The sequence below is a fragment of the Anolis carolinensis genome, chromosome 2 (genome assembly GCF_035594765.1).
Source record: "Anolis carolinensis isolate JA03-04 chromosome 2, rAnoCar3.1.pri, whole genome shotgun sequence".
Taxonomy (NCBI): domain Eukaryota; kingdom Metazoa; phylum Chordata; class Lepidosauria; order Squamata; family Dactyloidae; genus Anolis; species Anolis carolinensis.
In genome coordinates, this window is record NC_085842.1 from 252,774,457 (window position 1) to 252,801,631 (window position 27,175).

Sequence of the window (27,175 nt, forward strand, 5' to 3'; positions counted from 1 at the left end):
CTTGAGCCAAAAAGGCTCCCAGAGTACAATGAGAAAGCATCAATCAAGAAAAATATTTGATACAGAAGACTGATGTCCTCTAGACCCAATCTGTCTGGGGGTGATGAATTTGTAGTCCAAGACATCTAGAGAGCATCATGTTGAAAGAGGCTGTTCTAAAACACAGTAAGAAAAACATTTCCTTCAAAATACCAGGGCAAACAGGAGGGTATTAACTTGTGGTATGAAACATTGTAGTATGGAAGCCAGTCAAGTCTCTTTGGGGACAACATACTGAAGTCACAGCACAAGGGAAAAATATCTTTCCTTCCTTCATTGATACATTTTTCTCCTAGCAAGGTTTCATGGGTTTTGTCTGCATAGTGACCACACTGCTATCTGTAGGATCTTCAGGATCATGCCTTGAGAACAAACCTGCTGAACCAGAATCATATTGAGCATATCTAGTTCCTGGCACTAAATAAATAAATATAGTGTAGTAATAGTTATATATGCACAGACTTCTTTAAAAAACTATAGCCATTTCCATGGCAGAAAGCATTTGGCACCACTGTATTTAAATTATTTTATTATTTTGCCTTTTATTGAATTACCATAAGCTAGTTCAAGCCCCAAACTATCCGTGAAGCATATTAGTAGTTCTAGTTCCAATACAACTGAATTCATATATAAAAGATGGAAATGGGGGCAATCACAAAGCTGTACATGCCATTTAAATGTACCATATATATATGGTTATATATATGATAATCATAAATGATATGGTTATCATATATAAAGGGCATGACTTATGTCTCAATTTGTAAGGAAATGATCCACGGTGGCGTAATGGGTTAAACCCGTGTGGCAGCGTAAATGCTGACCTAAAGGTTGGGTTGCTGACCTGAAGGCTGCCAATTCAAATATGCAAGATGGGGTGAGCTCCTGTCTGTCAGCTCTAGCTTGCAGGTACATGAGAGAAGCCTCCCAGCAGCATGGTAACACATCTGGGTATCCCCTGGGAATCTCTGTAGACGGCCAATTCTCTCACATCAGAAGCGATTTGCAGTATCTTCTCAAGTTGCTTAAGACACAATTTAAAAAAGGTTTGTAAGGTTGGATAGGCATTCGGTTTCATGCCTGCACTGCCAACATCCATATCCAACACTATAGCCAAGTATGGCTGACATATACAAAATGTAGAACACTGTTAGCTCTGCATAAAGCAGAACCAGAGTAGAATTTGTTAATCCTTGCTAAGTCCTATTGATTTCAACTGGTCTCCTCTAATGGGACTAAGACTGGATTTAGTATATAGCCAATCTTAAAGCTGAAAACATTTCCTGCTCTCTATTGTAATCCATAAGTAAATTCAATATTTGTTTGAGCTTTGGTATTCATTTAGGGTGGATTTAGGGAACCTGTTTTCTTAGTCTAGTGTGACTTCTTCCACCACGATTGTTTAAATCTGTACAAGGTGAGATTCTCTTGGAATGAGTAGCCAGTTCAACATGCTTTTTACCACTTCATTACTCAATTGTCATTTGTTTAGCCACACACTCCCCTGTGAGTTGATTCCCTTTGAAAGCATTTGGGATGAAATGTAAGTGCTTGGCCTATGTAGTTCAAGCTGTGATTACTCAGGCACACATACAATCCTCCACCATTTCAGATGTAGTGATCAAGTGACCAAGATGCCTACACAGCAGAGCCTTTGTGGTGAAATATATAAGATGTCTGTTCTGCCTTGAGGGCACCTTATTTCAAGTCCCATGTGAGCTGTAAAAATCCACAGAGTATAGTTTAATACAACAGTTTCTGTATTGGCCAAATGACTATATGGGTTATAGTCCCCCCCAAAAGTAACAAGATGGGATGAAGCTCAACATAAGCTCCTGAAAAAAAGAGGGGTATATAACTAGAAACTGAAAATACTACCTAAAAGTTAAGGTAAAGGTTCCCCCCTGACATTAAGTCTAGTTGTGTCCAACTTTGGGGGTTGGTGCTAATTTGCATTTCTAAGCCAAAGAGCCGGCGTTGTCCAAGGTCATGTAGCCGGCATGACTGCTGGAGCTGTTACCTTCCTGCTGGAGCTGTACTTATTGATCTACTCACATTTGTATGTTTTTCAGATTTCTAGGTTGGCAGAAGCTGGGGCTAATGGTGGGAGCTCACCCCATTCCCTGGATTTGAACTGCCTACCTTTCGGTCAGCAAGTTCAGCAGATCAGCAGTTTAACCACTGCACCATCAGGGGCTCCTACTACCTAAAAATTGAAAATGCTGTCAGTGCAGAGCTCAGTGGAGACAAATGACACTATCTCTCAGTGTACCAGTTATAAAAAAACATGTTCTTTGGTGTCAACTACACTTGTGTCAAGCAAACACCTAGTAATGTCCTTTCCTGTGGTTATTGACTCCCCCACCCCCATCCTAGCCCTTTGCCCATGGAGGTCGCAGCATTCACACTTACTTAGTGTTGCATCACAAATGTAATAACAAAAGATCTGAAATAAGATTTTTTTCCCCCCCGCTCTGGTGTGATACCTCCATTAAGATATAATTCTTGGAGTAATATACTTCATGGCACTGTTGTTTCTATTTAAAGCAGGGAGTTTGATCTTGGCTTTGATCTAAAGCTTTTGATCTTGAAAGAAGGTTATTGTGGTAATAAAGAAAAGGGCAGGACAGTGTCTTTGTAAAAACCCAAGCAGTAAAGTTAAAGAGGTGGTCAAGATTTAGTGAGCACTCATTTGACATACATTTCCAATGTGGCATCTGTTTGTAAATGAACCTAAGTCTGTGTTGGACAAATCCAGCTTTGATATATCATCATCTTTTTCAGCAGCATAGATTTCGCTTTAACCTTTCGGAATCAGTGAGGTCTCCCTTCCAATAAAATATGTACATTTACAAATACACAGTTATTCATTAAACAGATATAAGCATGCTGAATGCTATAATGATCTCCACATTTGCAAATTGGAAATTGTGGAAGTTTTAACCCAAAGTATCAGGGCTTTTTTTAAAAAAAGTTTAGTTCTTGGTTGCGAATGCTATTTGTCTGACATCTTCAAAACCATCAGTTCAGCAAGAAAGTAACCGTAACATTTTCATTCAAGTTTCCTAATCCCTGGTATGTTGACTTTCTCCAGAACACAGAGTTCAGTGGGATTTACTCGCAAGGAAGGGTGCCTCAGATTGTAGCTCTAAAGCAAAAGCAGAGGCTTTGCTTGTGCTGAGACTTGATGGAGGAGTCAGCTGCAAAATGCCCATGACTAATAGAAATGGCAAGATTCCAGTTGCAAAAAGCAAACTTAATGCTTGCTTTTAAGATGCACTTCAGACCCTCCCTGGGACTCATCTGATACAGTTTTGGATTCCACAGAGGTCAAGAAGCTGTTAGGGATGGGGGTGGAGGGGTGTTTTAAATTCTTATTTGCATTGTAATATATTTCCAGAGATAGCTCCATTAGAAAGTTTGCCTAAAAATACTCCTGCTTAGAATGAGGGCCAACGATAAGTGGATGATGGGGAAAGTGCATTACAATTATCTTCTGAAAGAAAATGGAACTCTTTGTAAAAACTAAATGCGGTAGTTTAGATTTCTGTGTTCCCGTTGCTTCTATGCCCCTGCTTTCACTATCTATTTTTGGCATTTAGCTGGTTTAAGGATATTTATAGGCAAATGAGTGTTTTTCTATAAACATATGAATATGCATGTCTTGTAATATCAGAGATATCGCAAACTGGGATGTCTGAACTGAATTCAACTTATTGGTGCTCTCAGGACAGGCAAATGCTTAGAAGTTTCTCTGAGCAAGATGAGCAAATGTACCAGGAATGGCCTGCCAGGCTTTCAAGCCAAAATTGTATCCCACAAAGTATGCCTTCAGCTTATTTCCAACTTTTGCTAAGGCTAAACTATCACAGGGTTTTTTGGGCAAAATTTGTTCAGAAGAGTTTTGCCTTTGTCTTCCTCTGTGGCTGAGAATAAGTGACTTGCCTATGAGTTTCTAGTGCTGGTTTCCTAATGCTGAGTATGCTTGCCCCATTTGGCACAGATCTGTCCATACGAAGCAGGTGGATATAACATTGAACAAAACATGCAGAATAATCGCAGGATGCCTCAAACCTACACCTGTTGATAGACTGTATAAGCTAGCTGGCATTGCCACCCCTAATGTGCAATGGAAAGTTGCTGCTAACTGGAAGAGGAATAAGATTGAACACCGAAAGCCATCCGCTGCATGGCTATCATCCTCCTCCCAATAGACTCAAATCAAGGAAAAGCTTCATGAGAACCACCACTCCTCTTAATGTTCCCCCAGCAATAGCTAGAGTATCCCTCTGGACAGCTAAACCAGGCCATCCCAACTGGATGGCCCCCCATGAGGGTCTGTCTCCAAAGGCAAACCAAGAATGAGCAACTTGGAAGTCCCTGAACAGACTCAGGAGTGGAGAGGCAAGATCAAAAGACAACCTGGCAAAATGGCACTACCATCTTGTGTGACTGTGAAGCAGAACAAACAACTTCGCATCTCTATGCTTGCCCACAATGCCCTGCCTCGTGCACAGAGGAAGAATTGTTTAAAGCTACAGACAATGCAGTCGCTGTTGCCTGTTTTTCGTCTAAAATTATTTAGACGTTTGTGCTTCCTCTATTTTATCAGTTTTATACTTATTTATGCAATGCTTTTGACATAAAATAAATAAAATGCCGTAGTCCAATACTCAAACCATACTGGCTTTCAAAATCATATGTGAAGGCATTGTTTCCAATTTAGGGTGTTCCATCACAGGCTCTTCTTGGCATGATTTTTTCAGAAGAGTTTTGCCTTTGACTTCCTCAGAGGCTGGGAAAGTGTGGCTTGCCCGAGGTCACTCAGTAGGTTCCACGATTGAGGGGGGATTTGAACTCTGGGCTCCAGATTCAAATACTCAAATCACTACACCATGCTGGTGCTCTCAACTTCATGCCAGGCACTACATTCTCCTTGGCACAATTTGTTCCAAGGGGGTTTGCTATTCATAGAATTATAGAGTTGGAAGAGACCTCGTGGGCTATCCAGTACAACCCCCTGCCAAGAAGCAGGAAAATCGCATTCAAAGCACCCCTGACAGATGGACATCCAGCCTGTTTCAAAACCTCCTCCAGGGTGGAGAGTTCCATTGCTGAACAGCTCTCACAGTGAGGAAGTTCTTCCTAATGTTCAGGTGGAATCTTCTTTCCTGTAGTTTGAAGCCATTGTTCCACTTCCTAGTCTCCAGGGCAGCAGATAACAAGCTTGGCTTCCCCTCACATAGTTATACATGGTTATCATGTCTCCTCTCAGCCTTCTCTTCTGCAGACTAAACATGCCCAGTTCTTTAAGCCGCTCCTCATAGAGCTTGTTCTCCAGACCCTCGATCATTTTAGTTGCCCTTCTCTGGACACATTCCAGCTTGTCAACATCTCCCTTCAATTGTGGTGCCCAGAACTGGACACAATATTCCAGGTGTGATCTGACCAAGGCAGAATAGAGGGGTAGCATGACTTCCCTGGACCTAGACACTAGACTCTTATTTATGCAGGCCAAAATCTCACTGGCTTTTATAGCTGCTGCATGACATTGTTGGCTCATGTTTAACTTGTTCTCAAGGACTGCAAGATCTTTTTCACATATACTGCTATCGAGCCAGGCATCCCTCATGCTGTATCTTTGCATTTCATTTCATTTTTTCTTTCTTGCATTTGTTCTGAGGGGGTTTGCTATTCCCTTCCTCCGAATCTGAGAGAGTGTGACTTGCTGTCACTGGCTCTCAAAAGCAAGTGTGAAGTTTTTTTCTTGTTCATGTTGTACCTTCGGACTCACAGTCCCTTGAGGTGACCCTATCAGGGGGTCTTCTTGCCAGAGGTGGCATGCCGTTCCCTTCCTCTGCGGCTGAGAGAGAATGCCTAAGGTCACCCAGTGGGTTTAAAGATGGGTGCTCCACTCCAAGGCTCAAACCAAGCTGGCTCTCAAAATCCTGTGTGGTGGAGGCTTCTTGCCATTGACTTCCTTCAAGTCCTTTCTGATGCCCCAGGGTCTTTTTGCCAGAGGAGGTTTGCCCTTCCCTTCCTCTTGAGAGTGTGACTTGCCCAGTGGGTCTCCATGGAGCCCTGCTCAACCAGTACCTTTTAGTCCAACTTCCTACATCAAGTTGGCTCTCGGTGACCAGTTAATGCAGGCATTGGCTGCAGGGCCAGCTGAACTGGGGGTCCAAGTCCTGGGATATGTGGGTGGGGGTGTTATAGAGAGGTCCTTTTGGGCGATCCCAAGGGTGGCATGTCCTCCTCCCTCCCTCTCTCCGAGGTCCCTTTGGGCGATGGGCGAACAAAGCCGGCAGGGCTGCGTGCCTCCCCTTCAGGGAAGCTCCTCCTCTCCTCTGATCTCGCAGGCTGGAGAGGGAGGAGGAGGAGGAGGAGGCAGAGGGGGTCCCCATCCCTCCCTCCCTCCTCTCTCTCAATCTCTCTCTCGGAGGTGTTTCTCTCCCAAGGAGGTCCCTGGAGCTGCGTCCCTGGGCGGCAACGCTGCCCACTGCCAAGCCCTGGAGATGCCTCCAGAAAGGGGCCACCTCCTGGGCGCCCGGCAAGAGTTTGCGGGAAGGCAAGGGGATCCCTGCTCCGGCAAACGAGGTAGGGAGAGGTTTGGATGCTTGGAAGGGGTCTCTTTTCTTTACCCCCCTCCTTTCCCTCCCTTGAAGCTTTTGCAAACGCCTAGAGGAGAGGGAAGGAGAAGGGTGAGGAGGAGGAGGACGCGGAGAAAAGCGCGCAAAGAAAGTGCGTCGCTTTGGTTTTTTCTCCCCACCCGAGGAAAAAAGAGAGAGAGAGGATGCCACCCTCCCCAGAGACTGACTGGAACCCAGCGAAAAACGAAACCAAACAGCTCCGAGTAAACTTTAATTTTGTGTCTTTCCTCCTTCCCTCCATCTAGCCTTTGCTGGAAGAGAGTCAAGCTTGGCAAGAGTGTCGCCTAGCCCAGCAAGTCAAGGAAGAGGTAACCGGACTTTTCCCCCCCTTTCTCCGTTTTTTCTAATGCAGGCATGGGCAAACTTCGGCCCTCCAGGTGTTTTGGACTCCAACTCCCACAATTCCTAACAGCCGGTAGGCTGTTAGGAATTGTGGGAGTTGGAGTCCAAAACACCTGGAGGGTCGAAGTTTGCCCATGCCTGTTCTAATGACTAGTTTTCACCCCGCTCTTTGCGAGTCTGTCAAGTTCAGTCGGTTTTTATTGTGTGCCTTAAAGGTGAAAACAACTGCTTATTGAGATTAAAGACTATCCTTTTCTAGCAAGCCAGGTTTAACATCAATCTGTTGCTTGAGGCTGACAGTGTGAAGGAAGGGCTTTTTCTTCTACTATTACTACTAAAATTATTGTTATTGTTGTTACTGCATCCAGACTTGTACTGCATCCAGACTTGTAAAGAAATCCCATTGAAGTCAGTGGGGCTCTTGTTCCAACACAACAGCTTCCCAACCTGTTTTGATCCAGCCAGGCTTTTCTTCATCTTTCAAAAAGTTTGCTCTTGCTTCAGCTTGAGAAGCAGGCAGGGTATTTTTCTGCATTAAGGGTAATCCAAGGCCCTTCCACACAGCCGTATAACCCAGAATATCAAGGCATATAACCCACAATATCTGCTTTGAATTGGAACATATGGCAGTGTGGACTCAAGGCCCTTCCACGCAGCTCTATATTCCCAAATATCCGGGCAGAAAATCCCACAATATCTGCTTTGAACTGGGTTATCTGAGTCCACACTCAGATCATGTGGGATTTTCTGCCTTGATATTCTGGGTTATATGGCTGTGTGGAAGGGCCCACAGATAACCTAGTTCAAAGCAGATACTGTGGGATTTTCTGCCTTGATATTCTGGGTTATATGGCTGTGTGGAAGGGCCCATAGGCAGGGTCTCTTTTGGCCAGGCGCAAACAGCTACATAGATTACTCCAAAAGCACACTATTGCAGCCTGGAAAAAGTGCTCCCCCCTTCTTTTCCTTTTCCACTGAAGCAATGGAAAAATGTGCCTTGAGTCTGTTTATAGTTTCTTACTCATGTTGAGTAGTTGCACTCAGGTTGCGTCTTCTTAAAACAGCCCTATGGTTTTGACCTGTAGGTCGTAACATGGGTTCGACTAAATCAGAGAGCCAGGAAAAGCGGCCAAAGGAAAAAGCGGCGCGAGGAAAGCACTTTCCAAAAGGTACGTCTCTTTGGGAGCATCTTTTCTCTATAATGGGATTGAGAGGTTCAAGAAGGAAGGTTTTCATGAACTGGAAAACAGCACTGCTTGTTATGCTATTTTAAAAAAATATTTGCTTTGTGAAGGATTATGTTGTCTCACAAGATTCTTGTAATATGCTTTGTGCTGTCTTGGGAGTGAAGTGTGAACATTGGAGAGAGATTTTATAGAAAACAAACAAAAATCATTATTTGCAATTTCTTGCTGTCTCCTGATTTGTGTAATTTTAAAGTATCTTGAGTTGGGCAGCAAGGCTAGACATTGTGTGTGCCGCAGAAATGGAAAATGGAGCCAATAGATAGATTGTAAGTTACAAAACGGAAAGAAATGATTAACTTCAGACGTTACCTAACTGGGGAACTATCTATTGCTGCCTCTATTTGTGTCCCGTAAAATGCAAGTGTCATGATCAAAGCAAAATGGGCAAGCCGCACTTGGTGTATTGTACCTTCAGTTTTGACGCAAGCACTGGTGGAAAGGACAGTCTGCCGTATGGATGTATCATTGTATTGTTTTGGCACACAGATATAATTGTAATTTTTTGTTCTGTTCAGTTTCCTTTTCCAAAGAATAGTATTGCCGCAACTACACTGAGTTGTCTTGTTTGTCATTCTTAGTATTAGCCATAAGCAGTCCAGAAGTGGTGTACAGTGTAGTCCTATGCATGTTTACCCACTAGTAAGTCTAGCTCAACGCTAGGCAGTACTTTTTAGTATTTACACACATAGGATTGCAGCATTAGTTCCATGGAGGTAAGTGTATTAAGGCAGACATATCTTAAATGTACAATATTGACTTACATATGACGTAGGTTTCACTGATTTCAGTTCAAGTCTTTCCCAAGTAATTTTGTAAAACCAAATGTGCTGATTGTCTTGTAATTTGAGCTATTCTTGTACACTGTAGATTGTTACTTACCAATCTTGACTTTGGTGCTGAACAAAGCTGTGTTTCAAAATAAGTAATCAGTGTTAAACTGTGTTAAAACGAAACAATTTTTTTCTGTTTGGAAAACTAGATTGTAATTTTTTTATAACCAAAAAAAAGTTATTTTGAAAGGATTCAAAAGGCAATGCGTTGCTCTGCAGCTTTGATGGTGCTTCTCGAAAGTTTGATGAATCATCATCGGTTCTTTTGCCAAGTTGTTGCTGATAGTATAGCTGCCAACTCCAGGGCTGTGTTGCCTTAGTATGGGCATGACTGTCTTTGACAAATGTCTGCAGATAGTACAAATGCCTGCAGGTGGTGGCGGCGGCAGGGGAGATGGACAATAAAAGGGCAAAAGCTCTGATTTTAGTTTGGTATTGTTCTTGTGATTTAAAGTGCAAATAAATGACAATTTGTTGCCAAATCAAACTGTTAACATTAAACTGAAGTTCACCAGCATACCTCCTGTTTAGTGTGTACTATATATATAAATAGGTTTACATTTCCAGCGGACATTCCCTGCGGCCTGATAAATCATATGTTGCGATACATCCTGTGTCTAATGGCACTACAGTACGTTTTTGTTGGAATGCCATAAAAGTCCTGATCTTTAATATAATAGTGTTATTTCAGAGAATTCAAGTGAGAAGCAACAATGATTTCATTAAGCGACAGATACTATGCATGGCATTTCGGACTGTGGTTTACTTCTGCAGATGTTCTTTGCTGTGGCAAACAATAAAAATAATAATTATCATGCAATTCAAACTTTTTTCTGTTAGAATTCACATCAACTGGGATTCAAAAGTTACTCCTTTGTTTTTAATTTCAATATGTTTGATGCTTGTTATGGCTCTGGAAATCATATTGTCAAATTCCAAAGCAGGAACAATTTGTTGACTTAATCCAGAAATAATTTCCATGATTCTTTTAGATGTGCTGGATAGTGTCTCATGTGATTGTGGGCTTGGAAGTTATATTGGTTGCTAGCATTAAATAGCCGAGAAGTGAAAAAGATGGAATAATTAGTACAGATTGAATATTCGTTATCCAGTATTCCGAAATCCAAGTGCTCCAGAATCCAATGCAGTTGGCAAAGATAGTGACACCTTTGCTTTCTGATGGTTCAGTGTATACAAACTTTGTTTCATGCACAACATTTTAAAAAATATTATATAACATTCCTTCCAGGGTATGTGTATAAGAAACATACATAAATTTGTGTTTAGATTTGGGTTCCATCTCTAAGATATCTATCTCATTATGTACATATATGCAACAAGAAGTCTTTAAAAAAAATCCGCAATTCTTGAAATCCGAAGTGTTTTGGATAAAAGATACTCAACTTCTGTTATATAATTTACCATGGAACCAAGCAGTGCGTTGTCCTAAACCAGCATTCAGTAGTCATACAGCATGAGGTTTATTTATATTTTGGTTTTTCCTCTTTGAAAACTGAGACATCCATAGTGACTAAACACACAAACAAAGAGAGAAGGCCAAACAAACAAACAAACAGTGAAAACCAGACCTAAGCCATAAACACAGCAGCAGAATACTGGAATTATGAAATATTTGTGAAATGAAAAGTCAGATCTAAATAAAACAATTCAATGCAGCAAACAAATTAAAGGGCCAAATGGGAAAATTCTCCAGCTTGGTAAAGGAAAACTGATAAGGCAGGAGACAAGCCATCCTTCTTTTGGCAAGGAATGTCTCATGCTAGAATATTCTGATTTATTCATTTTGCCTTAAGATGTTTCAGGCTGATGTTGTTAAAAGGGGCAGACTTTTCATAGGCACAGCAAGTAAAAAGAAAGAGGAAAAGATAGAATTGAGCTAATTTTTATTAAAAAAAACAGGCCTATTGGAAGGAAGCTGAAATCAGTTTGCATATTAGGTGTCAATGGTTTTTAGTGAGTCTTACTCCCACGTAAGTATACATGGAAATGGCGGGCAATTTGATTTGTAATTTTATGTCTGTTTTTAATATAATTGTTTTGGTTCTGTCTTATGATGTTGTTTATTATGTTTACTATGTTTCACTTTGTTGTATGGTGTTTTTTGACAATTGAATGTTTTTTAATGTTCATGTTGGAAACGGCCCAGAGTCCTCTCGAGGAGATGGAGTATATAAACAAAGTTTTAGTCATTTTATTTTAACGTCTGGAATTTTGTTGCTGAGTCTTAACTAAAATAGACTCGGTTTTTGGATGGTGATTTAATACATAAGGTTATTCAATGCGTCTACTCTAGTTAGGATTACCAATAGGCTAACATCTGTTAAGTCATATCTTAAGAACGGAGCTCCGTAACTGCAAAACTGGCTTTTGAGTGAAAATATTGAATACTTGCTGTGCCTTTTAAGGGTAGTTTTGCATCTTCGCTGGCTTAACTCTCCCATTATGCACAGTTCCTTGATAATTATGACAGGATAATCACATTTCCTCAGCTGGATGAATGCTTTTACTAACCTGTGTGAGACACCATGAAATCAAAGTGGCCACTCGTGCGTTTTGAGCATGATGTCTGTCTGTTCTGTTGAATAACTGTACTCTTGCCTGGAAAAAGTTTTGAAAAAATGGATAGGAGGATGTGAGCACATAGGTTCTGCTCTTCATAGATTTCACTTCTTGTAAAGAGGAAAGATTTGGTGTAGGCGTGTGGGCGTGTGAAGGCCTTTTGAAGATATCAACCTTGGAAAAGCCTTGGAAAATATGGATGCAAATTGGTGGGTGAAATGAGAGCTCTGTTGCTGTGGTGTTAGATTTGAAAAATCAGGGACTTCAATAACAGACTTAATGTCTATAGATCAGATATAATTCTGGGATAAGTTGTTGAAAGTAGAAATACTCTTCAACATGCCTGTTTTGATATCTTTTAATTTTCGCACGCTATTTGCTTTCTCCCCTTGCTCTAATTCTCATTCTCCCTAGCTCATTTTATATGCTTTCTGCCTCTCTCATAGTAATTCTTGCAATTAGTGTTCATGCATTTTCTTATCTAACTTTACCTCTTTTCTCCAAGTACTGTATAATTATAGCTTTTCTCAACTTTCTTCTTTTTTGTCTTTTTTCTCCTTTATTTTGCTTCCCATTTCCTTTCCTCATCTGTTATTTGTTCTCTTTTCTCCTACAAGTTTATTTTGATATTCATACATAGCAATGATGCTTTCCCCTTTCCTTCTCTGAAGTGGCTATAATGAATAATCTTGTACATTTCTGGAGATCTGCATAGACTGAATGGGAAGATTTTAAAACTGTAGGCCAGTTTGAGAAAGAAGAGCTAAAATCAAATAAAGAGATGTTATTTTTTTTAAATATGCTAGTTCTATTTTTAAAACAACAACATAGTGAAAGTGAAAAAAAAATTCCTAGGACAGACTAATGGACACATGGGGTAAGTATCCTTGGGAGAATCATGAGGCTATTTGGACAACTTAATTTTAGAAATTGTTTACTTTGCTCATTAATACATTGGTTGTCTTTGGAATATATCAGTGGTGGGCAGAAGGTAAATCTGAATCTAATGATAAGATTTCTGGGTTAGTTCTCGTTGGCTGGATTTATCATTTTTATTGTTTTAATCTGAAATGTGTCCAGAGGGAGGGTGACTAAAATGATCAAGGGTCTGGAGAACAAGCTCTATGAGCTTGAAGAGCTGGGCATGTTTAGCCTTCAGAAGGGAAGGCTGAGAGGATACTTGATGGCCATGTATAAATATGTGAGGGGAAGTCATAGGGGGGAGGGAGCAAGCTTGTTTTCTGCTGCCCTAGAGACTAGGATGCGGAACAACGGCTTCAAACTACAGGAAAGGAGATTCCGCCTGACCGTTAGGAAGAACTTCCTAACTGTGAGAGCTGTTCAGCAGTGGAACTCTCTCCCCTGGAGTGTGGTGGAGGCTCCTTCTTTGGAGGCTTTTAAGTAGAGGCTGGATGGCCATCTGTTGGGGGTGCTTTGAAAGTGATTTTCCTGCTTTTTGCAGGGGGTTGGACTGGATGGCTCATAAGGTCTCTTCCAACTCTATGATTCTATGATTAAATAAAGCATTTCTACTTATGTTTGATATTCTACTGAAATCAATAGCAAGTGTGCTGTTGATTTCAGTTCATGTTGGGTCTCTAGTGATATATAGATCCTTCAGGTCTGTAGTCTGTCCATCCTTAAATTAGCTGGTCCTAATGAGTCTTAATCTTTGTTGAGATTACTAAAACAAAGATTCTGAGTGGAACAAATAGTATTTTTGCACACTGTAAAGAATTGATATGTAGGATAATCCACTGCTTCATAAACTGTGGGTCCCAACCCAACTGGCTAAATGTTTGGGCCCTGAAAACATTTTCTGAATGTCACCTAGTGGCTGTTTTAGGCATTTACATAAATTTGTTGTGCACTGCATAAGTACTCTGCAGAAGATGCTTCAACTGTACTTCAAAAGGAAAATGAGCCTGTTTAGCAAGCCTTGCAAATGCTGATTTGTTATCAGCAAATGTTTGATTTCTTTACCTATATTATTATCTACATACCAGGGGTCATGTAAAAATTTCTCAAGTTGAAAGGGATTCCGAGTGGAAAAGTTTAAGAAGCCATGGAAAAATCAGGAGCACATGGCTGTAACACAGAAACCTGTGTTGAATGTTTTATCTACAAACCAGATTTAGTTTTGGTGCAAAAAAGACAATTGGATTATAAGCATCTAATTCGTTCATTTAAAACATGCTAGAGGGATTTCTTTGTAGATTAATAAAGTAACTTTGTTTAAACATGATACTGGTTGTTGTAGTCATTGTCATCACCATCATCCTTTATTTATTTATAGTGTTAGCAGTATATATAAAACTTCACAAATAAAAGAACAAGAAAACAGATAGAAGGACTACAAAGTGGTATCTCCTATTTTGGTCATGTCTTATATTTTGAAAAACAGATCTTTAGTGCTTCATTGATTTTTTTTAAAGGGTGAGGAACTTTAAAAGCTGTTTATAAGCTCCAGTGAAAGAAGGCAACAACAAATAGCAGAACCACACTTTCAGAAATATCACCTGGCTTGCTCCACTTGGAACTGTATTTCTTCAGAATGCATTTGACAGCTGGGATGGATAAATTTTTCCTCATATAAAAACCTTTAAGCACAGCAGGGAAGAGGTGAAGCTAGAACCTTGCTTTCTGGCTATGTCAGCTTTCCACATGCAGAGAGTTTTAGGCATAAGGAAGCATTCAAACATACTCCCATACGTTGGCAGCCTGTATGGTGTTATGCAAGATGGCTCTCCATTATCCTTAGTTTTCTTTACAGGTGCTCTGATCACATGCATATGAAAAACTGAATGTCTTCTTTATTCACTTGCATTTATTTTTTACATATATGGCCCACCAAATATTTGTAAGCTTCCATCAGCCCTTGTTAGCAGCGTGATTTGTGAAGGAGGATGGCAGTTATTTTGTGCCTTACACTTCCCACCCCCTTTTTTAGATTATGTCTAGAATTGCCTGTTATTAAAAGTCACCATCCTAGTTCTAAGAAACCAAGACTGAAATTCAGATGTTTCCCTCAATGGCATCATTAGCAAAATGATTTCTACAACTATAGTACATGTGTTATTACTGAAATGTGTATCATGATGTTCATATGCGTAAGGTCTCGTTCTTTCTACACATCTGAGCTGGCCGTTTCTAAATTAGGCAAATGCAAACCAGCGTTGGCCATGTGTTGGAAGTTGCTTAAAGGGTATGTAGAATTACATCACTTAATTAGCATGGTTTTGTTTTGTTTTTTGCCAGCAGCCTTTTCCCTCCTGCACAGTGAAAGATTAAGGCCATCTTAATGTAAAACACAAGTTCTCAGGAAGACAACAGAAGTTTTGTACCTTTTATATGAAGGGGGAAATAGCACACTGCTGCTGTGCAACCTTTTTATTTGGTGGTTCCTCTCCATAGAGGTGTTTTCATGAGTTTCTTTTATATGAGACTGCAAACCTGCTTAAATGCCCAATTGTGCTCTAATATAGTTAGATAGCAAGGCGCTCAGATCCACTGCTTGTAAGTGTATAACAGTGGTTTATTATGCACATACTCTTAGATGTTCTTTAAGACTAGAAGCATATTTCTTTTTTAAATTAAACTTTCTGAGATGTTTCTGTTCTTTAGCCCAGTGTCAAGTTTCAAGTAGGCAGAGAGAAGTAGGCAAAATGCCAGGATAAAAGGCATGGTCCCTACATAGATTTTTAATTGGACTTAGAATGTACTGGCATTGAGGAGTGTATTGCAACCAGGAAAACAGGCCTTTATGGATAGCAGTTATGGATACGCTGTTGCTGACTGGCTTGGGGGGCAAACTGCATCCCTTGTTAAGCTTCATCCCTCTATCTAACCAGAATGGAGAGAGCTTGCCTTCCACCCCCTGCATCCCCAGAAATCGGTTTTGCCCACAATAAGAGGCAGTTGTAGCCTACAGATGTCTAGTGGGCCCAAGGTTTCCACTTCCACACTACTTCTTTTGGGCAGTTTTGTGCTGGTGTTTTTAAAGATCAGACTATTGGCAGCTCTCATCTCATGTACTGGAGTACTCATATATAAAACACTTACATAGGACTGGTATAACATGCTTTGGTGAGCCCTCTATTAGGTTTTCTGGAGAGGTTTTCTGGAGAGGTCCTTCCCTATGTCCCATCACCTTTTCAATCATGTTTGGTAGGAACAAGGAAAGGACCCTTTTAATGGCTGCTCCCTGGAGGTGCCAGGAGGGTCCCATCTTTGTTTTTTTTTTCTTTTGCCAGATCTAAACATTTGTGTGCCATTAGGGCTTTTCAGGACTATAGGGTTAGTTTTTTAGTGCTGTTTCTAAGATTTGTATATATAATTTTTAAATACATTTTAATATTTTAATGTTTAATATTTTAACTTTGTAACTTGTTTTTAATATTATATATATACTTTTATTAAGGCTTTGTGTTGTTTTTAATTTGTATTGTTGAGAGAAAGGCAGGATATGAATGAATAAAGTGAATGAAGAAATGCATTTGCTAGGACAGTTGAATGGCTCTGTGGTGATATAATAAAACTGAATTGTAGGTGTTACCTTGCCTCTCAGATGTCTGGAAACAGCCTGAAATTGACCATATTTTATTTGGTTCTTAGATTCTGCTCACACCCTGGAATAGACATACCACATTAAAGGAATTTGTATATTTGTTTTCTAGGTCTTAAAAAGTGGCATTTAAATAAGTGATTTAGGATTACTTTTAATGTTTAGCGCAAATCAAATATAGAATTCATGTCGACACCCTTCATCAGTTCAGTTCAGGACAGGAGGATGTCTACATTTTCATGGTCTGGGAATAGGGTCCTAAAGGGATAGTGATGACTCAAGACCAATGTAGTTGATTATAAAGTCAAAGTTATTGACTGGAAGTTAAAGGAAAAGGCTTCATGATCAATGTTGGCAAATTCTGGGGGAGGGAGAGCAGTTAAAAATAGTGGCAGCTTAACAACAGGATTTTGTAAAAATATCTTGCTGCTTTCAGTATCAAGTACCCCTGGAAGCCAATCTGCTGCCTCTGCTGTATTTCTGTGCCAACCTCAATTAAGGCTAACTATAGTATGCTGACGATGGCCCAGGACTGTTAACCTCCTACCTGGAACTCAAGGCGATACTCATCTCAATGAATGCAGACAGGGTCACACTGAAATACATTCCCTGCATGAACATCTTTCTTGGTTATTGCCTTGTTTATATGGATAGTGAAATAAAGCTATGCAATTAGAGACCTCCTGGCAATCTGAGTTGGGCTACCTCAAGTTTTTTCCCTACAGGAACGGGAACTAGCAATTTTAACAATCTTACTTGCAGGGCCATTTTTGGATTTGCTGCACCCTCTCCTTTCACTTTATGGTGCCTGAGGTGAACTAGCTAGGTTTCATCCATAACACCTTCTTCCATCCTTGTCAGTTATGATGGTTTTGATTTAGCATTGGATCTGCTACTCTGCGTCTACCAGTTCATCTGTATGTAGAATCAATAAATTGGGATTTTTTACAAGTAAAAAAAACTCTGGGTTGTATGAGGGTGCTCCCTCTTTCAAACCTTTGTTGCTTATTTTGTTAGTAAAAAATCTCTCTTAAAGCAGAAATTAATATTAATTAATATAGTGTATGTTATTAAATGTATAAAATGCTTATATTTTCCTGTACTGTATTCTTCATAGAAAGGAAAGTGATATAAATATTTTTGGGCTGTATATCTTGCACTTATTTTCAATTACTTATTGCTTGCAGACATCCTGTTTGACCTGTCCTTTTTAAATTGAAGGCTATATAACTCCAGAGACCTAGAGGGAATAGAGACAATTAGTCTTTTCATTTGTTTTCTCTTGTTCACTGCAAATCAGGCAACATTCTTGAAATTATTTTTTAAAAGTCAATTTTGATTTCCTGTTGTAGCTGTAAGTTGAAAAACATTTATCTGGCTCTCTCTTTTCCTGGTGTCAGGCATATGTACTGTATAAAGTAAATCTTTATTTAGTACAATGCCTGTCTTGAGACAAGGTTTTTATTTCCTCTGTTTCTTTACTGCAGTCGTTCCTCACTTGAATAAAGGATATATGAAACTTTTCCATATTTGTTTATTGTTCCGTCCTGGATTTGGCTCCACACCCCATGCATATAATACATTTATATATGAGGGTTTTTAAAATCAATATTCTCTGTCTGCTCTGTCTATACTAAGGCAACTTACAGATGAAGAAATCACAAATCCCATTGAGTCTTCTCTTCAACAATCATTTGTTGACATTTTGCAGAATGCCTCCCATAGTCTCTTTCCAGTTATGAAACAGCAGCTATAATGCTCATCCCTGATTCAACTTCAGATATCCTGAGACAAAAAAAATCCAGACATGGCTTCCTCTGTATTAAACAAAAATGATAGTAACAAGTGATTGAGTATTTACTCCCTTTTCATAATGCTCCAAAGCTATAGCTTGAGAAGCTGTCCTTGTATTCCTTGATAACTTGTTGTTTCAGGACCATAAATAAATACTAGATCAGTACACTAGAATTTTAAAAAATAAACCTTCAGATACACATTAAAAAGTGTCCTTGACTCATTTCAAACTGCAGGTGTCTGAACATTCCCTCATGCACGTCATTCAAGACTCAGGGAATTGAAAGTTTGCGTATCTCTTCTGTTCTGGGAGATTTCGAGGCAGGGAGGAGAAGATTCCACTATATAATTGTCCCAGTGCTTTAGTTCGGTATTTTAAAGTCTGATTTGACTCTCCCTTATCTTCCAGTTTCACAGTGTCTCATATAACTAGATGGTCCTTGTGTATGTGTTTCTGGTATGATATGCAAGTGTAGGACGATCCCAGGAGGTGTCTATCCTGGTCTCCATGGTCTGAGCAGGTGGTTGTTGCTCTAGAAACAAACATCTCCGGTGATTGTATCATGGGCAGCTATTGCTTTGTGCTTTTCTCTGCTCACTGATGCTTATACCAAGCATTAAAATTACCCCAAAAAGCTGGTAAAGGAAGATTAAAAAATCAGGAATTGCTCCCTTCCCAGTTTTATGTCAGTTGTCATTTCCTGAAAAAAAAATTGATCCCATCCAGCTGTCATGGAAACTTATGTGGGTAGAGGAAAGTAAAGAGTGAAATAATCATGGCAAGGGAGAGGAGGCAAAATGGAGGGATAGTTACAGTGGGAGAGAAGAAGAAAAAGCATGTTTGTGTTGGTGTGTATATAAAAGGGACCGCAAGCATAGGTAGATAAATTGTGCATTTGTGTGAGAAAAGAGTTGCCTGGGGGTAACTCTGAAAGAAGAAATGCAACGTAGCCATTTATGAGTTGCCATTCTCTCTTTGCAGACATTTTGCCTGCATCGTTTTTTGTTAATACCTATAATATAGCTTGTTTCCACTACTAAATAAACAGAGCCTAATATTTCCTAACTTGAAATAGATAAGACTTAAATCTCCTATAGCAGTCAGATCATGGAAGCTGGTGTGGTGTCATAGTATGAGGGCAGGATTAGGACTCTGGGAAACCAAGATTTGAATTCTTGCTCCGCCATGGAAATCCATTCAGTGACCAGTCATGCTCTTTCAGTCTAAAATAAAAGCAATGGCAAACCCTAGGATAGTGTATCCATAAATTGGAGTTGATCTGAAGGCACACAACAACAATATTTGTTTGAATTAGGAAAGCTTTTTGTTTACTGAGTAACCATGAACTGCAGTCTATTGTTTGGAAAAGTATGTATGGCCCTGAAGGTAATAACAAGGATCTATTAAAACAGTTGTTTAGACACTAGTGACATCTTTTGATGTTCCGTACATCTGAAATAATGTAAAAACAGTAAATAGATACTGAGTAATCTCATTTGTTGTCATTGTATGTTAAGTCGTTCTGACTTGTACTGTTCCTAAGATGAATCTATCACAATGTTTTCTTAAAGAGAGGCTGGTTGTTTCTGCCTTCCTCAGGAACATAAAGAGTGTGACTTTCCAAGGTCACCCAGTGGGAATCCATGACCAAGTGGGGATTCAAACTCTGGTGTCTTTGAGTTGTTGCCTGACATTCAAACCACTACATCATGCTGGCTCTTGAGTGATGTAATGAAAGTTCATGAATCTAGATCATCGAGAATTGTGGCTTGTTGGAGTTTCAGATGTTTAGTGAATCCTGTGCTTGATTTATTGCAGTTACAAGTCTTGGTTTGGGGCTATTCATCTGGAGGCAGATATTAATCGGATCATTTATGCTAAAATACCGAACTAGAAAAGCATACCAGACTGCACAAATATATATCATTGTTATCCTTAGGGTGATTTTTAGTATACCAGGTCATGGGATTCACTAGGAAAAAGCAAGATGGAGAGTTCCCAATAAGTCCTATGCATAAGCAATCATTTAGATCTGCAAGCCTTTCTGTGTTTTGTACGAAAAGTAAAGTAAGGTTTTGCTTATTAATCATATATTTGTATGTTCTGCTAGGAAGACATCTATTCTTGGTTTTAAAACTGTTTCTTTATTGACTTCCTGCAAGTATGGTATGAAAGCCATGTGGATTTAAGTTACAAGCAAAAAATATTTTGGCAACTTGATGAGGTTCTGCTGCTTGTTTCTGCTGCTGGGTGATTTGAATGAAAATAACAAACACTGAAAAACCAGGGAGAAAGCAAGAGAAAATAAAATAGAACACTTATGTCTGTGTGATGCCCTTAGAAGGCGATCCCTGATAATCTTGATGGAAACTACTGTTTGTGAGTCGCCCTCTTCCAATTGTTAAATTTATTGCTATCTTGGCTTAGTTAGAGCAATAGGAATGAATTGGAAGTTGCCCCCCCCCCTCTTTTATAGACATTGCTAACAGTTTTACTGTAATTCAGCTGAATGTCTTGAAGGGCATCAGCAAAAATTCTGGCTTTCATATTAAATTAGATGTGGTTATGAGGCAGAAATAATTTTGAGGTTTTTAATGTGTCATAGGATTAATGCAGCAAACATCACTCTCGCGTGTTTTTTGGAAAGCAAGGGTGGGCAAAATTTACACACATTAGAATACTTTTAATTGTGTAATATCCCAGAGGAAGATAGTAGTCCCAGGGACTATTACTACATTTTAATTAAGGTGATTTCCCTCATTGTAACTGGAAATAGATACATTTCATACCCAATTTGCCAGCATCTCTCGATAAGCTTCCCACATGAAGTTTTGTTCTTGCATGACTACTGTAAGATGAAAATATGGGGGAACACTGCAGATTCAATGTTTATTACCACTCTATTAAGGTAAGCCGTAAGGTTGTATTTCTAATTAGTGAACCCGTTCTTTCTCATCTTCTCTTCACCACTAATGTCTTTATAAATGACTTTATGCTAGACAAAAAAAATTAACAAATTTTTAGCATCTGTCCACACCTATCCCTTCCCTAGTTCTAGGGTTAACTGGAAATTGTATATTCTTGAATATTGTTTTTCATTTTTACCTTCCTCCCACTAGAAAGACAATTCTTCTCACTCATGTGAGCCATATCTAACACATCTAATTCAACATTGAGCATTATACTTCTTTTTGTCAACCAGCATGTTTGGCATCAACAGCCATCAGCTTTGGACTGGGAACTCAGTACCTGGCATGGTTTACTGGTGGTGTCTAGATTAGTAATGTTTTATTTTCATAATGCATCATTATTGTTTTCTTCAAGGATATTTAAGCAGCCGGTTTGTTTTAATAAACCCCAGCATGCTTGGAACCCACTAATGTGGACGGGTTTGCTAGTAGAAAAGAAACCCCAGTGAGACCACTTAGCTTATTAGCTCTCAGACCAGGCCTTAGCTCTGGGACATCAATATGTCATTGTGCCGTCGCGCCTGGGGCTGTAAACTCTTAGTGAAAGAGGCATGGACGTGACATCTTTCCCCAGGGGAATGCTTCTTGCCCTCCTTTAGGGAAACTGGAACTCCCAAGGACCAAAACACCGTAGATAACTCAAAAACTGGGTTTATTGTTCACAAAGGGGGTAAAAGAAAATATACATTACAGTCTTTGATTGTTTAAGTCCATGAAGCTTGTCCAGATCCCTCTTTCTCTGGCTGTGAATGCCGGAGCAAACTCAGCCTCAGTCCAATGACCTATATCTGAAGACAAGAGTCTTCCTCTGTTGCCAAAGGACTGATGTGAAGGCGCTTGAGACTCCTCAACGTTGTTCAGGTTGGCCCTGAACATGAAGTGTGAGTCCCAAGGGTAAGAACCTCAGAATTGGTGCTGAGAGGTAACTTTTGAAGGGCTTTCAGAGCCAAGCCTCTCTTTCACGTCCATCCGATAGAGTGGAATGAAAAGGAGGAAACACAGTCCTACTCCAGGAAGAGGTGGAGCCAAACAGTTTTGCTGAGTGAGCAATGTAACAGGTACAAACAACATTGATTGACAGATATAAATAACCAATCCAACTACATTTACAGGGTAAGGGCAAAATCAGGCATGATACAGCAATTCAAATCTTGAAACTTATAGTTTGACATATAAATGGCGCCACTCGCGCCGTCACACTCCCGGCCTAGATTTCCGGACTTTCGGAAATCTAAACAAAATGGAGTTAAATACCTTTACCTCTAATAACTTTAAGACTGTACATCTTGTGAAAATAACTCAACCATGTCGCTAATAGGCCTGTCAAATAAAGAAACCTTTTCGTTAGAGACGACCTTAACCTGGGCCTTGCCCACTCTATTGTCAGAGCTAGGATATAATTTTGACACAATACCCTTAGCCCATTGGTATCTAGGAGCATCTTTTGTTTAAGTAACACCAAATCCCCAACCTTTACGTTGGCACCTAACAATCCAAAACCCATAGTTTCTTAGGGCAGACTGAGTAATTGACCTTCCTTGGTGTTTGACTTTTGTGTGGAAATGCTGTGTCAACAGCAGAGCTATGTGGCTATGGTGTGGCAAAATAAAAGGATTTTTAACACAGGATCTAATCTTTGCTCTTTTTAGTCTACCTCCAACCCTAAGGAGACCCTCATTGTCCAGGAAGGGGTTCAAGTCCTTTAAACAACTATTTTTGGGCAAGGATGCTTTTCTTTCTAGACAAGCTATTTCTTCTAAAAAACACTGTCTTTGAGTGGATCTCAGGATGACTGTTGAGGCTTTTGAAAGATCTTGGGGCTGAATTGCACCACTGTTTTTTGTAGTGATGTAATGTATGAGCCTGGCAATGGCTGCCTGAAGTCTAGTCCATTTTGAAAATCTTTCAAACTTGGCTGGATTTAAACCTTGCCCTGATAAGTCTTGGCCATCAATGGTAGATTTGCAGGACTGAATTTCTGGCAACTCAGTGTCTTTGAGCACGGAGATGCTTTCTGGAAAGGAAGGATTTTGAAGACATTTGGGTCCAGTGATCCAGGATGACTTGGACAACTTTGCGGCTGATGTTCCTCGGGATGTCACATCTGCCGGATTTTCTGAAGTGGATATGTAATGCCACTGCTCTTCTCCCTCCGCACACACGCTGGCTGGTTCAGCATAGTTGTTTCTGAAGAGGTCTTCCACAAACTGGGTGATCTGGGTCTTTACCTTCGGATCCTTTAGCATCCTTCTTCTTAAGGACAGGAGACGATGATGGGCAACATCTCTGTTGTTGGGTAGAGATGGTCTTTCCGGCTTGAAAGGTAAAGGTGCTATCCAATTACCTTCAGGGTCTTGAGTGACTTGGTTGTTCATCATCTCAAGAAACTTCTGATCATTTTTAGAGAAGGCTGTTTGCTCATCTCTCTCTGTGACTTCGATGATGGGAGAGTAATCTGGCATTACTCCCTGGCAGCAAACTGAGATGTGGCTGGCACATCCTTGCATTAGTGAAGGCCTTTTAGTGACAGGCTGGAACATCTTGTTCAGGCAGACTGGGCCTAACACCGTCCATCCTAAAGGCAACTGCTGGGCCATGGGTGATCCCTTAGGACCTTCAATCTGGTTGCTAACACGGAACAGTGTGGGACAATCTGCACCGATAAGCATGACGATGTCTGTTTCCAAGTCCAAAGCTGGTATTAGATCTTGAATACCTTTGAGATGAGGATGGGCTTGTACCACCTCCTTCGTCGCTATCTGTTCTTTGTTCCTGGGAATCAGGCTGCATTCTATAAGGTCGGGAAGATCGTACCTGGCCTTTTGTCCGACAGGTGAGATTTTGAACTTTGTTGCAACTCTGCCATTCATCTTATTCTTTCCAGAACAAGTGGATATGGTGTATTCTATTGTCTCTGTATGAAGGTCAAACATGTTGAAGAACTCTGGGGTTGCAAGAGATGCGTCACTTTGGGCATCCAAAGCGACGTAGACCCTTTTCTTATTCCATGGCTGCTTGTCCGGATACACCTCTGCCAGGCAGATTGGGTGGCAAATCCTGGGCTTGTGGCTATTTTGACAAAGCTTGGTGCAGGCAACCGCAGGAGCCTTGAGGGCTACCTGAGGTTCTGTAGGCTTTTGGTCTTCTTTGGTTTCTTCTTTGGCAGGAGAATTTGACTTTGCTTTGAATTGAGGGGAATCGAAGTTGTGCATTGCAGAGCAATGCTTGATGCTGTTGCAGTGTTGGCATTTAACCTTTTCTTTACAGTCCTTGGAGAAGTGAATAGTGGCGCCGCAGCATCTAAAGCACACCTTGGCCTTTTGAACTATTTGGAGTCGTTCTTCGTAAGGCTTCTTTGCGAACTCTCTGCATTCAGCTAGGCTGTGTGGCCTTTGATGAATGGGACAGGATATGGTGTTGTTGCTGACTGGTTGAGCAGAAGTTGTAGAAGTTGCGTCTGTCATCTTGACACTCAAGTTCCTTCTAAGATCTTTGCCCTGGGCTTTGTCTTCTTTGGAGGTCTTTTCAGGCTTTAGGTCTTGGTACAAAGCGAGAAGACCTGTTTAAGGGTCATTCCTCTCACGGGCTGCTCTAGTGACGAAATCCACCAAAAAGGTGAAGGGCGGGTATACATTTGCATTCTCCTCTTTGTACTTGAACACCTGTTTCCCCCAAGCTTCTCGAAGAGGAAAAGGAAGTTTGCAGAGGATGGCACTCTGCGACGTGTGCTGGTCCAGACATGCTAAACCTGGCAGCTCTGGATTTCCTTTGGCTGAAGCTAGCTCTAGTAAAAGATCACTAAAGTCCCAAAGCTGTTTGCAATCTTTCATCTTCAGTGATGGGAACCTGTTGAGTCGATCCATGAGGGACGCTTCTATCTCAGTGCTCGCACCGAAGCGCTGGTCCAAGCGAGACCACGCTGTGGACAAAGCTCTTTGGGGGTCTGCTACATGAGCAGCATAAAGTCTTTTTACTTGCTCGGCTGAGCTGGGTCCAAGCCACGCCATAAGAAGGGACAGTTCTTCATCCGCTTCTAGCTTGAAATCTCGAATGGCCCTCATGAAGGTGATTTTCCACAGAAGGTAGTCATCTGGTCGGTCAGTGAATTTCTGGACGCCTTTGTCTCTGATGTCTCTTCTTGGATTTCTCAAGAGGGAACCCAATTGAGACTCCAGTGTGTAAGGGTACATCTGAGGAGTGTGATGTGGCGTGACAAACTCAATGTTCTTCGGTTGAACACATCTTTTCGCGATGGTAGGCGATGCTGGGTTCAGCAGATTGCTGGCAGGCAGCACCTCTGAAGCCTTCATCTTCAGCGATGGGAGAACTGACTTGGTATGCAGGGATGAATGTGGTGGTTCACTCCCGGCCATGCCTTGCCAATGTGGATGGACATCTGGATGTTGTTGAAAGACGTCATCCTTTTGTTCCCAAGTAGACAAGTGGTATCTCTGAGGCCTAAGTACAGGGATGGACTCTGACAGAGATGGCACTCTCCCGGCCGTGCTTTGCTGTACTTCTGAGGAATGGGCTGGCCTTGAAGTCGCGAACACTGGAACAGGTGGGCGATCTTCAAGGTGGCAAAAGGAGATATGACTCTGCACTACAGGTGGTGCCAGTTGCAGGTGTGCTGAAACCTTTGCTGTAGGCTCTTGTGTTGGCAGGAAACTAAGGTTTTCTTGGGTTAGTTCCTGTGATAGGGCTTTGGCTAGAACGTTAGCTCTGACTATCTTTTGTGCTGTGTCTCTTTTTACTTGAAGCAGATCTAGATCCCGTTGCAGCTCATCTTGCTTGGCTTCAGCCATTGCAAGCTCTATTTCTCTCTGGGCCCTGGCCTGTGCTAGGTCAGCTTCTTGTTGGGCCCTAGCCTGCGCTAGATCAGCTTCTTGTTGGGCCCTAGCCTGCGCTAGATCAGCTTCTTGCTGGGCCCTAGCCTGAGCTAGAAGCAGTTTCTGCTTGGCTTTAGCCTGTTGAAGGAGGAGTTCCTCTTCATTGAAGGCAAAGTCTTGCCTAGCCATTTCTGCAGACGCCTCTGCTTCTAAAACCTCTTTTCTAATTTTCAAAAGGACAGCCTCTCTGTTGTAGTGGGCTGCTTTGGAAGAAGTACTGATGAATGAATGTATGGATTGGGAGGAACTGCTACGCCTAGATGAATGCTTGGATTTAAGGCTAGCATCATTCGATGGAATCTTAAGCAGACTGGATCTAAGGCTTACACATGGGGAGCCTTGAACCCTTTCTTCTGCACCTTTGAATAAGGAACTGGGCTCTGGTTCAAATAGAACTGCGCTGTAGCGCCTCCTCTCTTCTTGTAGGCTAAAAGAAATTTCCTTAGCCCTATCTAAAGACTCTGGAGTGTTAATTTTGTTCAGTACATAGATTATTTCTTCTGCAATAGCACTCCCATTATTGAAGGCCTTTACAAATTCTTGCCTAAGAATTTCCTTTTGCTTTGGGCAAAGGGATGCCCTTATTGCATCACCTATGGTTGGCAGGTTTTGCCAAGCTCTGTTAAACCTCTGCCTAAGCTGGCCTTCCTGCTGCAAAAGGCAGAGCATTGTTTTCTCTGTGGGGTGCCTTTCTCTGACTGGGCGGGGGGATTTGACCCTTGTTTGCAAAATCTCATTGCTATGACTTGACATTCTGTAATTCAAAAGGAAACTTATCCCAAGTTTCAAACAGTACAAAAATGCAATACTATATAACTATACAATTAAAGGCACACAAAAGGGCAATGCAATACTTTAAACAAGACAATTAAAACAGCTGCTTAACTGAGAAGTTAAGCCTGGGCTTTCATAAACTTGCAGCAGGCTCTGAAGAAATGGCAGGAACTGCAGAAGGTTGGAAATTTATTGCTTTGCAATCTGGTTTCTGGAAGAGGCTTGGTTGGTCTGCAAAGGCTGACTTCTGGCGAAATGTATCTACTTTGCAGAAACCTGGATTTGCTGCAGCTGCAAGAGCTGGATGTATCAATTTGCTGGTGGCTTGAGATGCAAAAGAGCGGGAAAGCTTGTAAATGTCTCAATTTTGCAAAGGCTAGGCTTCTAGCAAATGTATCCACTTTGCAGAAGGCTTGAACTTGCTGCAGCTACAAGAGCTGAATGTAGCAATTTGCTGGTGGCTTGAGATGCAAAAAGAGCGGGAAAGCTTGCAAAT

General features: G+C 40.9%; 1 protein-coding gene across 12 annotated transcripts in view; it reads left to right on the forward strand.

Annotated features, from left to right (window-relative positions):
• aopep (aminopeptidase O (putative)) overlaps positions 1 to 27,175 on the forward strand; it is a 275,804-nt gene that overhangs the window by 145,958 nt on the left and 102,671 nt on the right. For 10 of the 12 annotated variants that reach the window (XM_062972069.1, XM_062972067.1, XM_062972068.1 and 7 more), the window contains 2 exons: positions 6,935 to 6,997; positions 8,117 to 8,200. The exons of the other annotated variants lie outside the window; for them this stretch is intronic. In XM_062972069.1, coding sequence (XP_062828139.1) covers positions 6,935 to 6,997; positions 8,117 to 8,200 — 147 coding nt within the window. The remainder of the gene's footprint in view (positions 1 to 6,934; positions 6,998 to 8,116; positions 8,201 to 27,175) is intronic. 12 annotated transcript variants of the gene reach the window in all.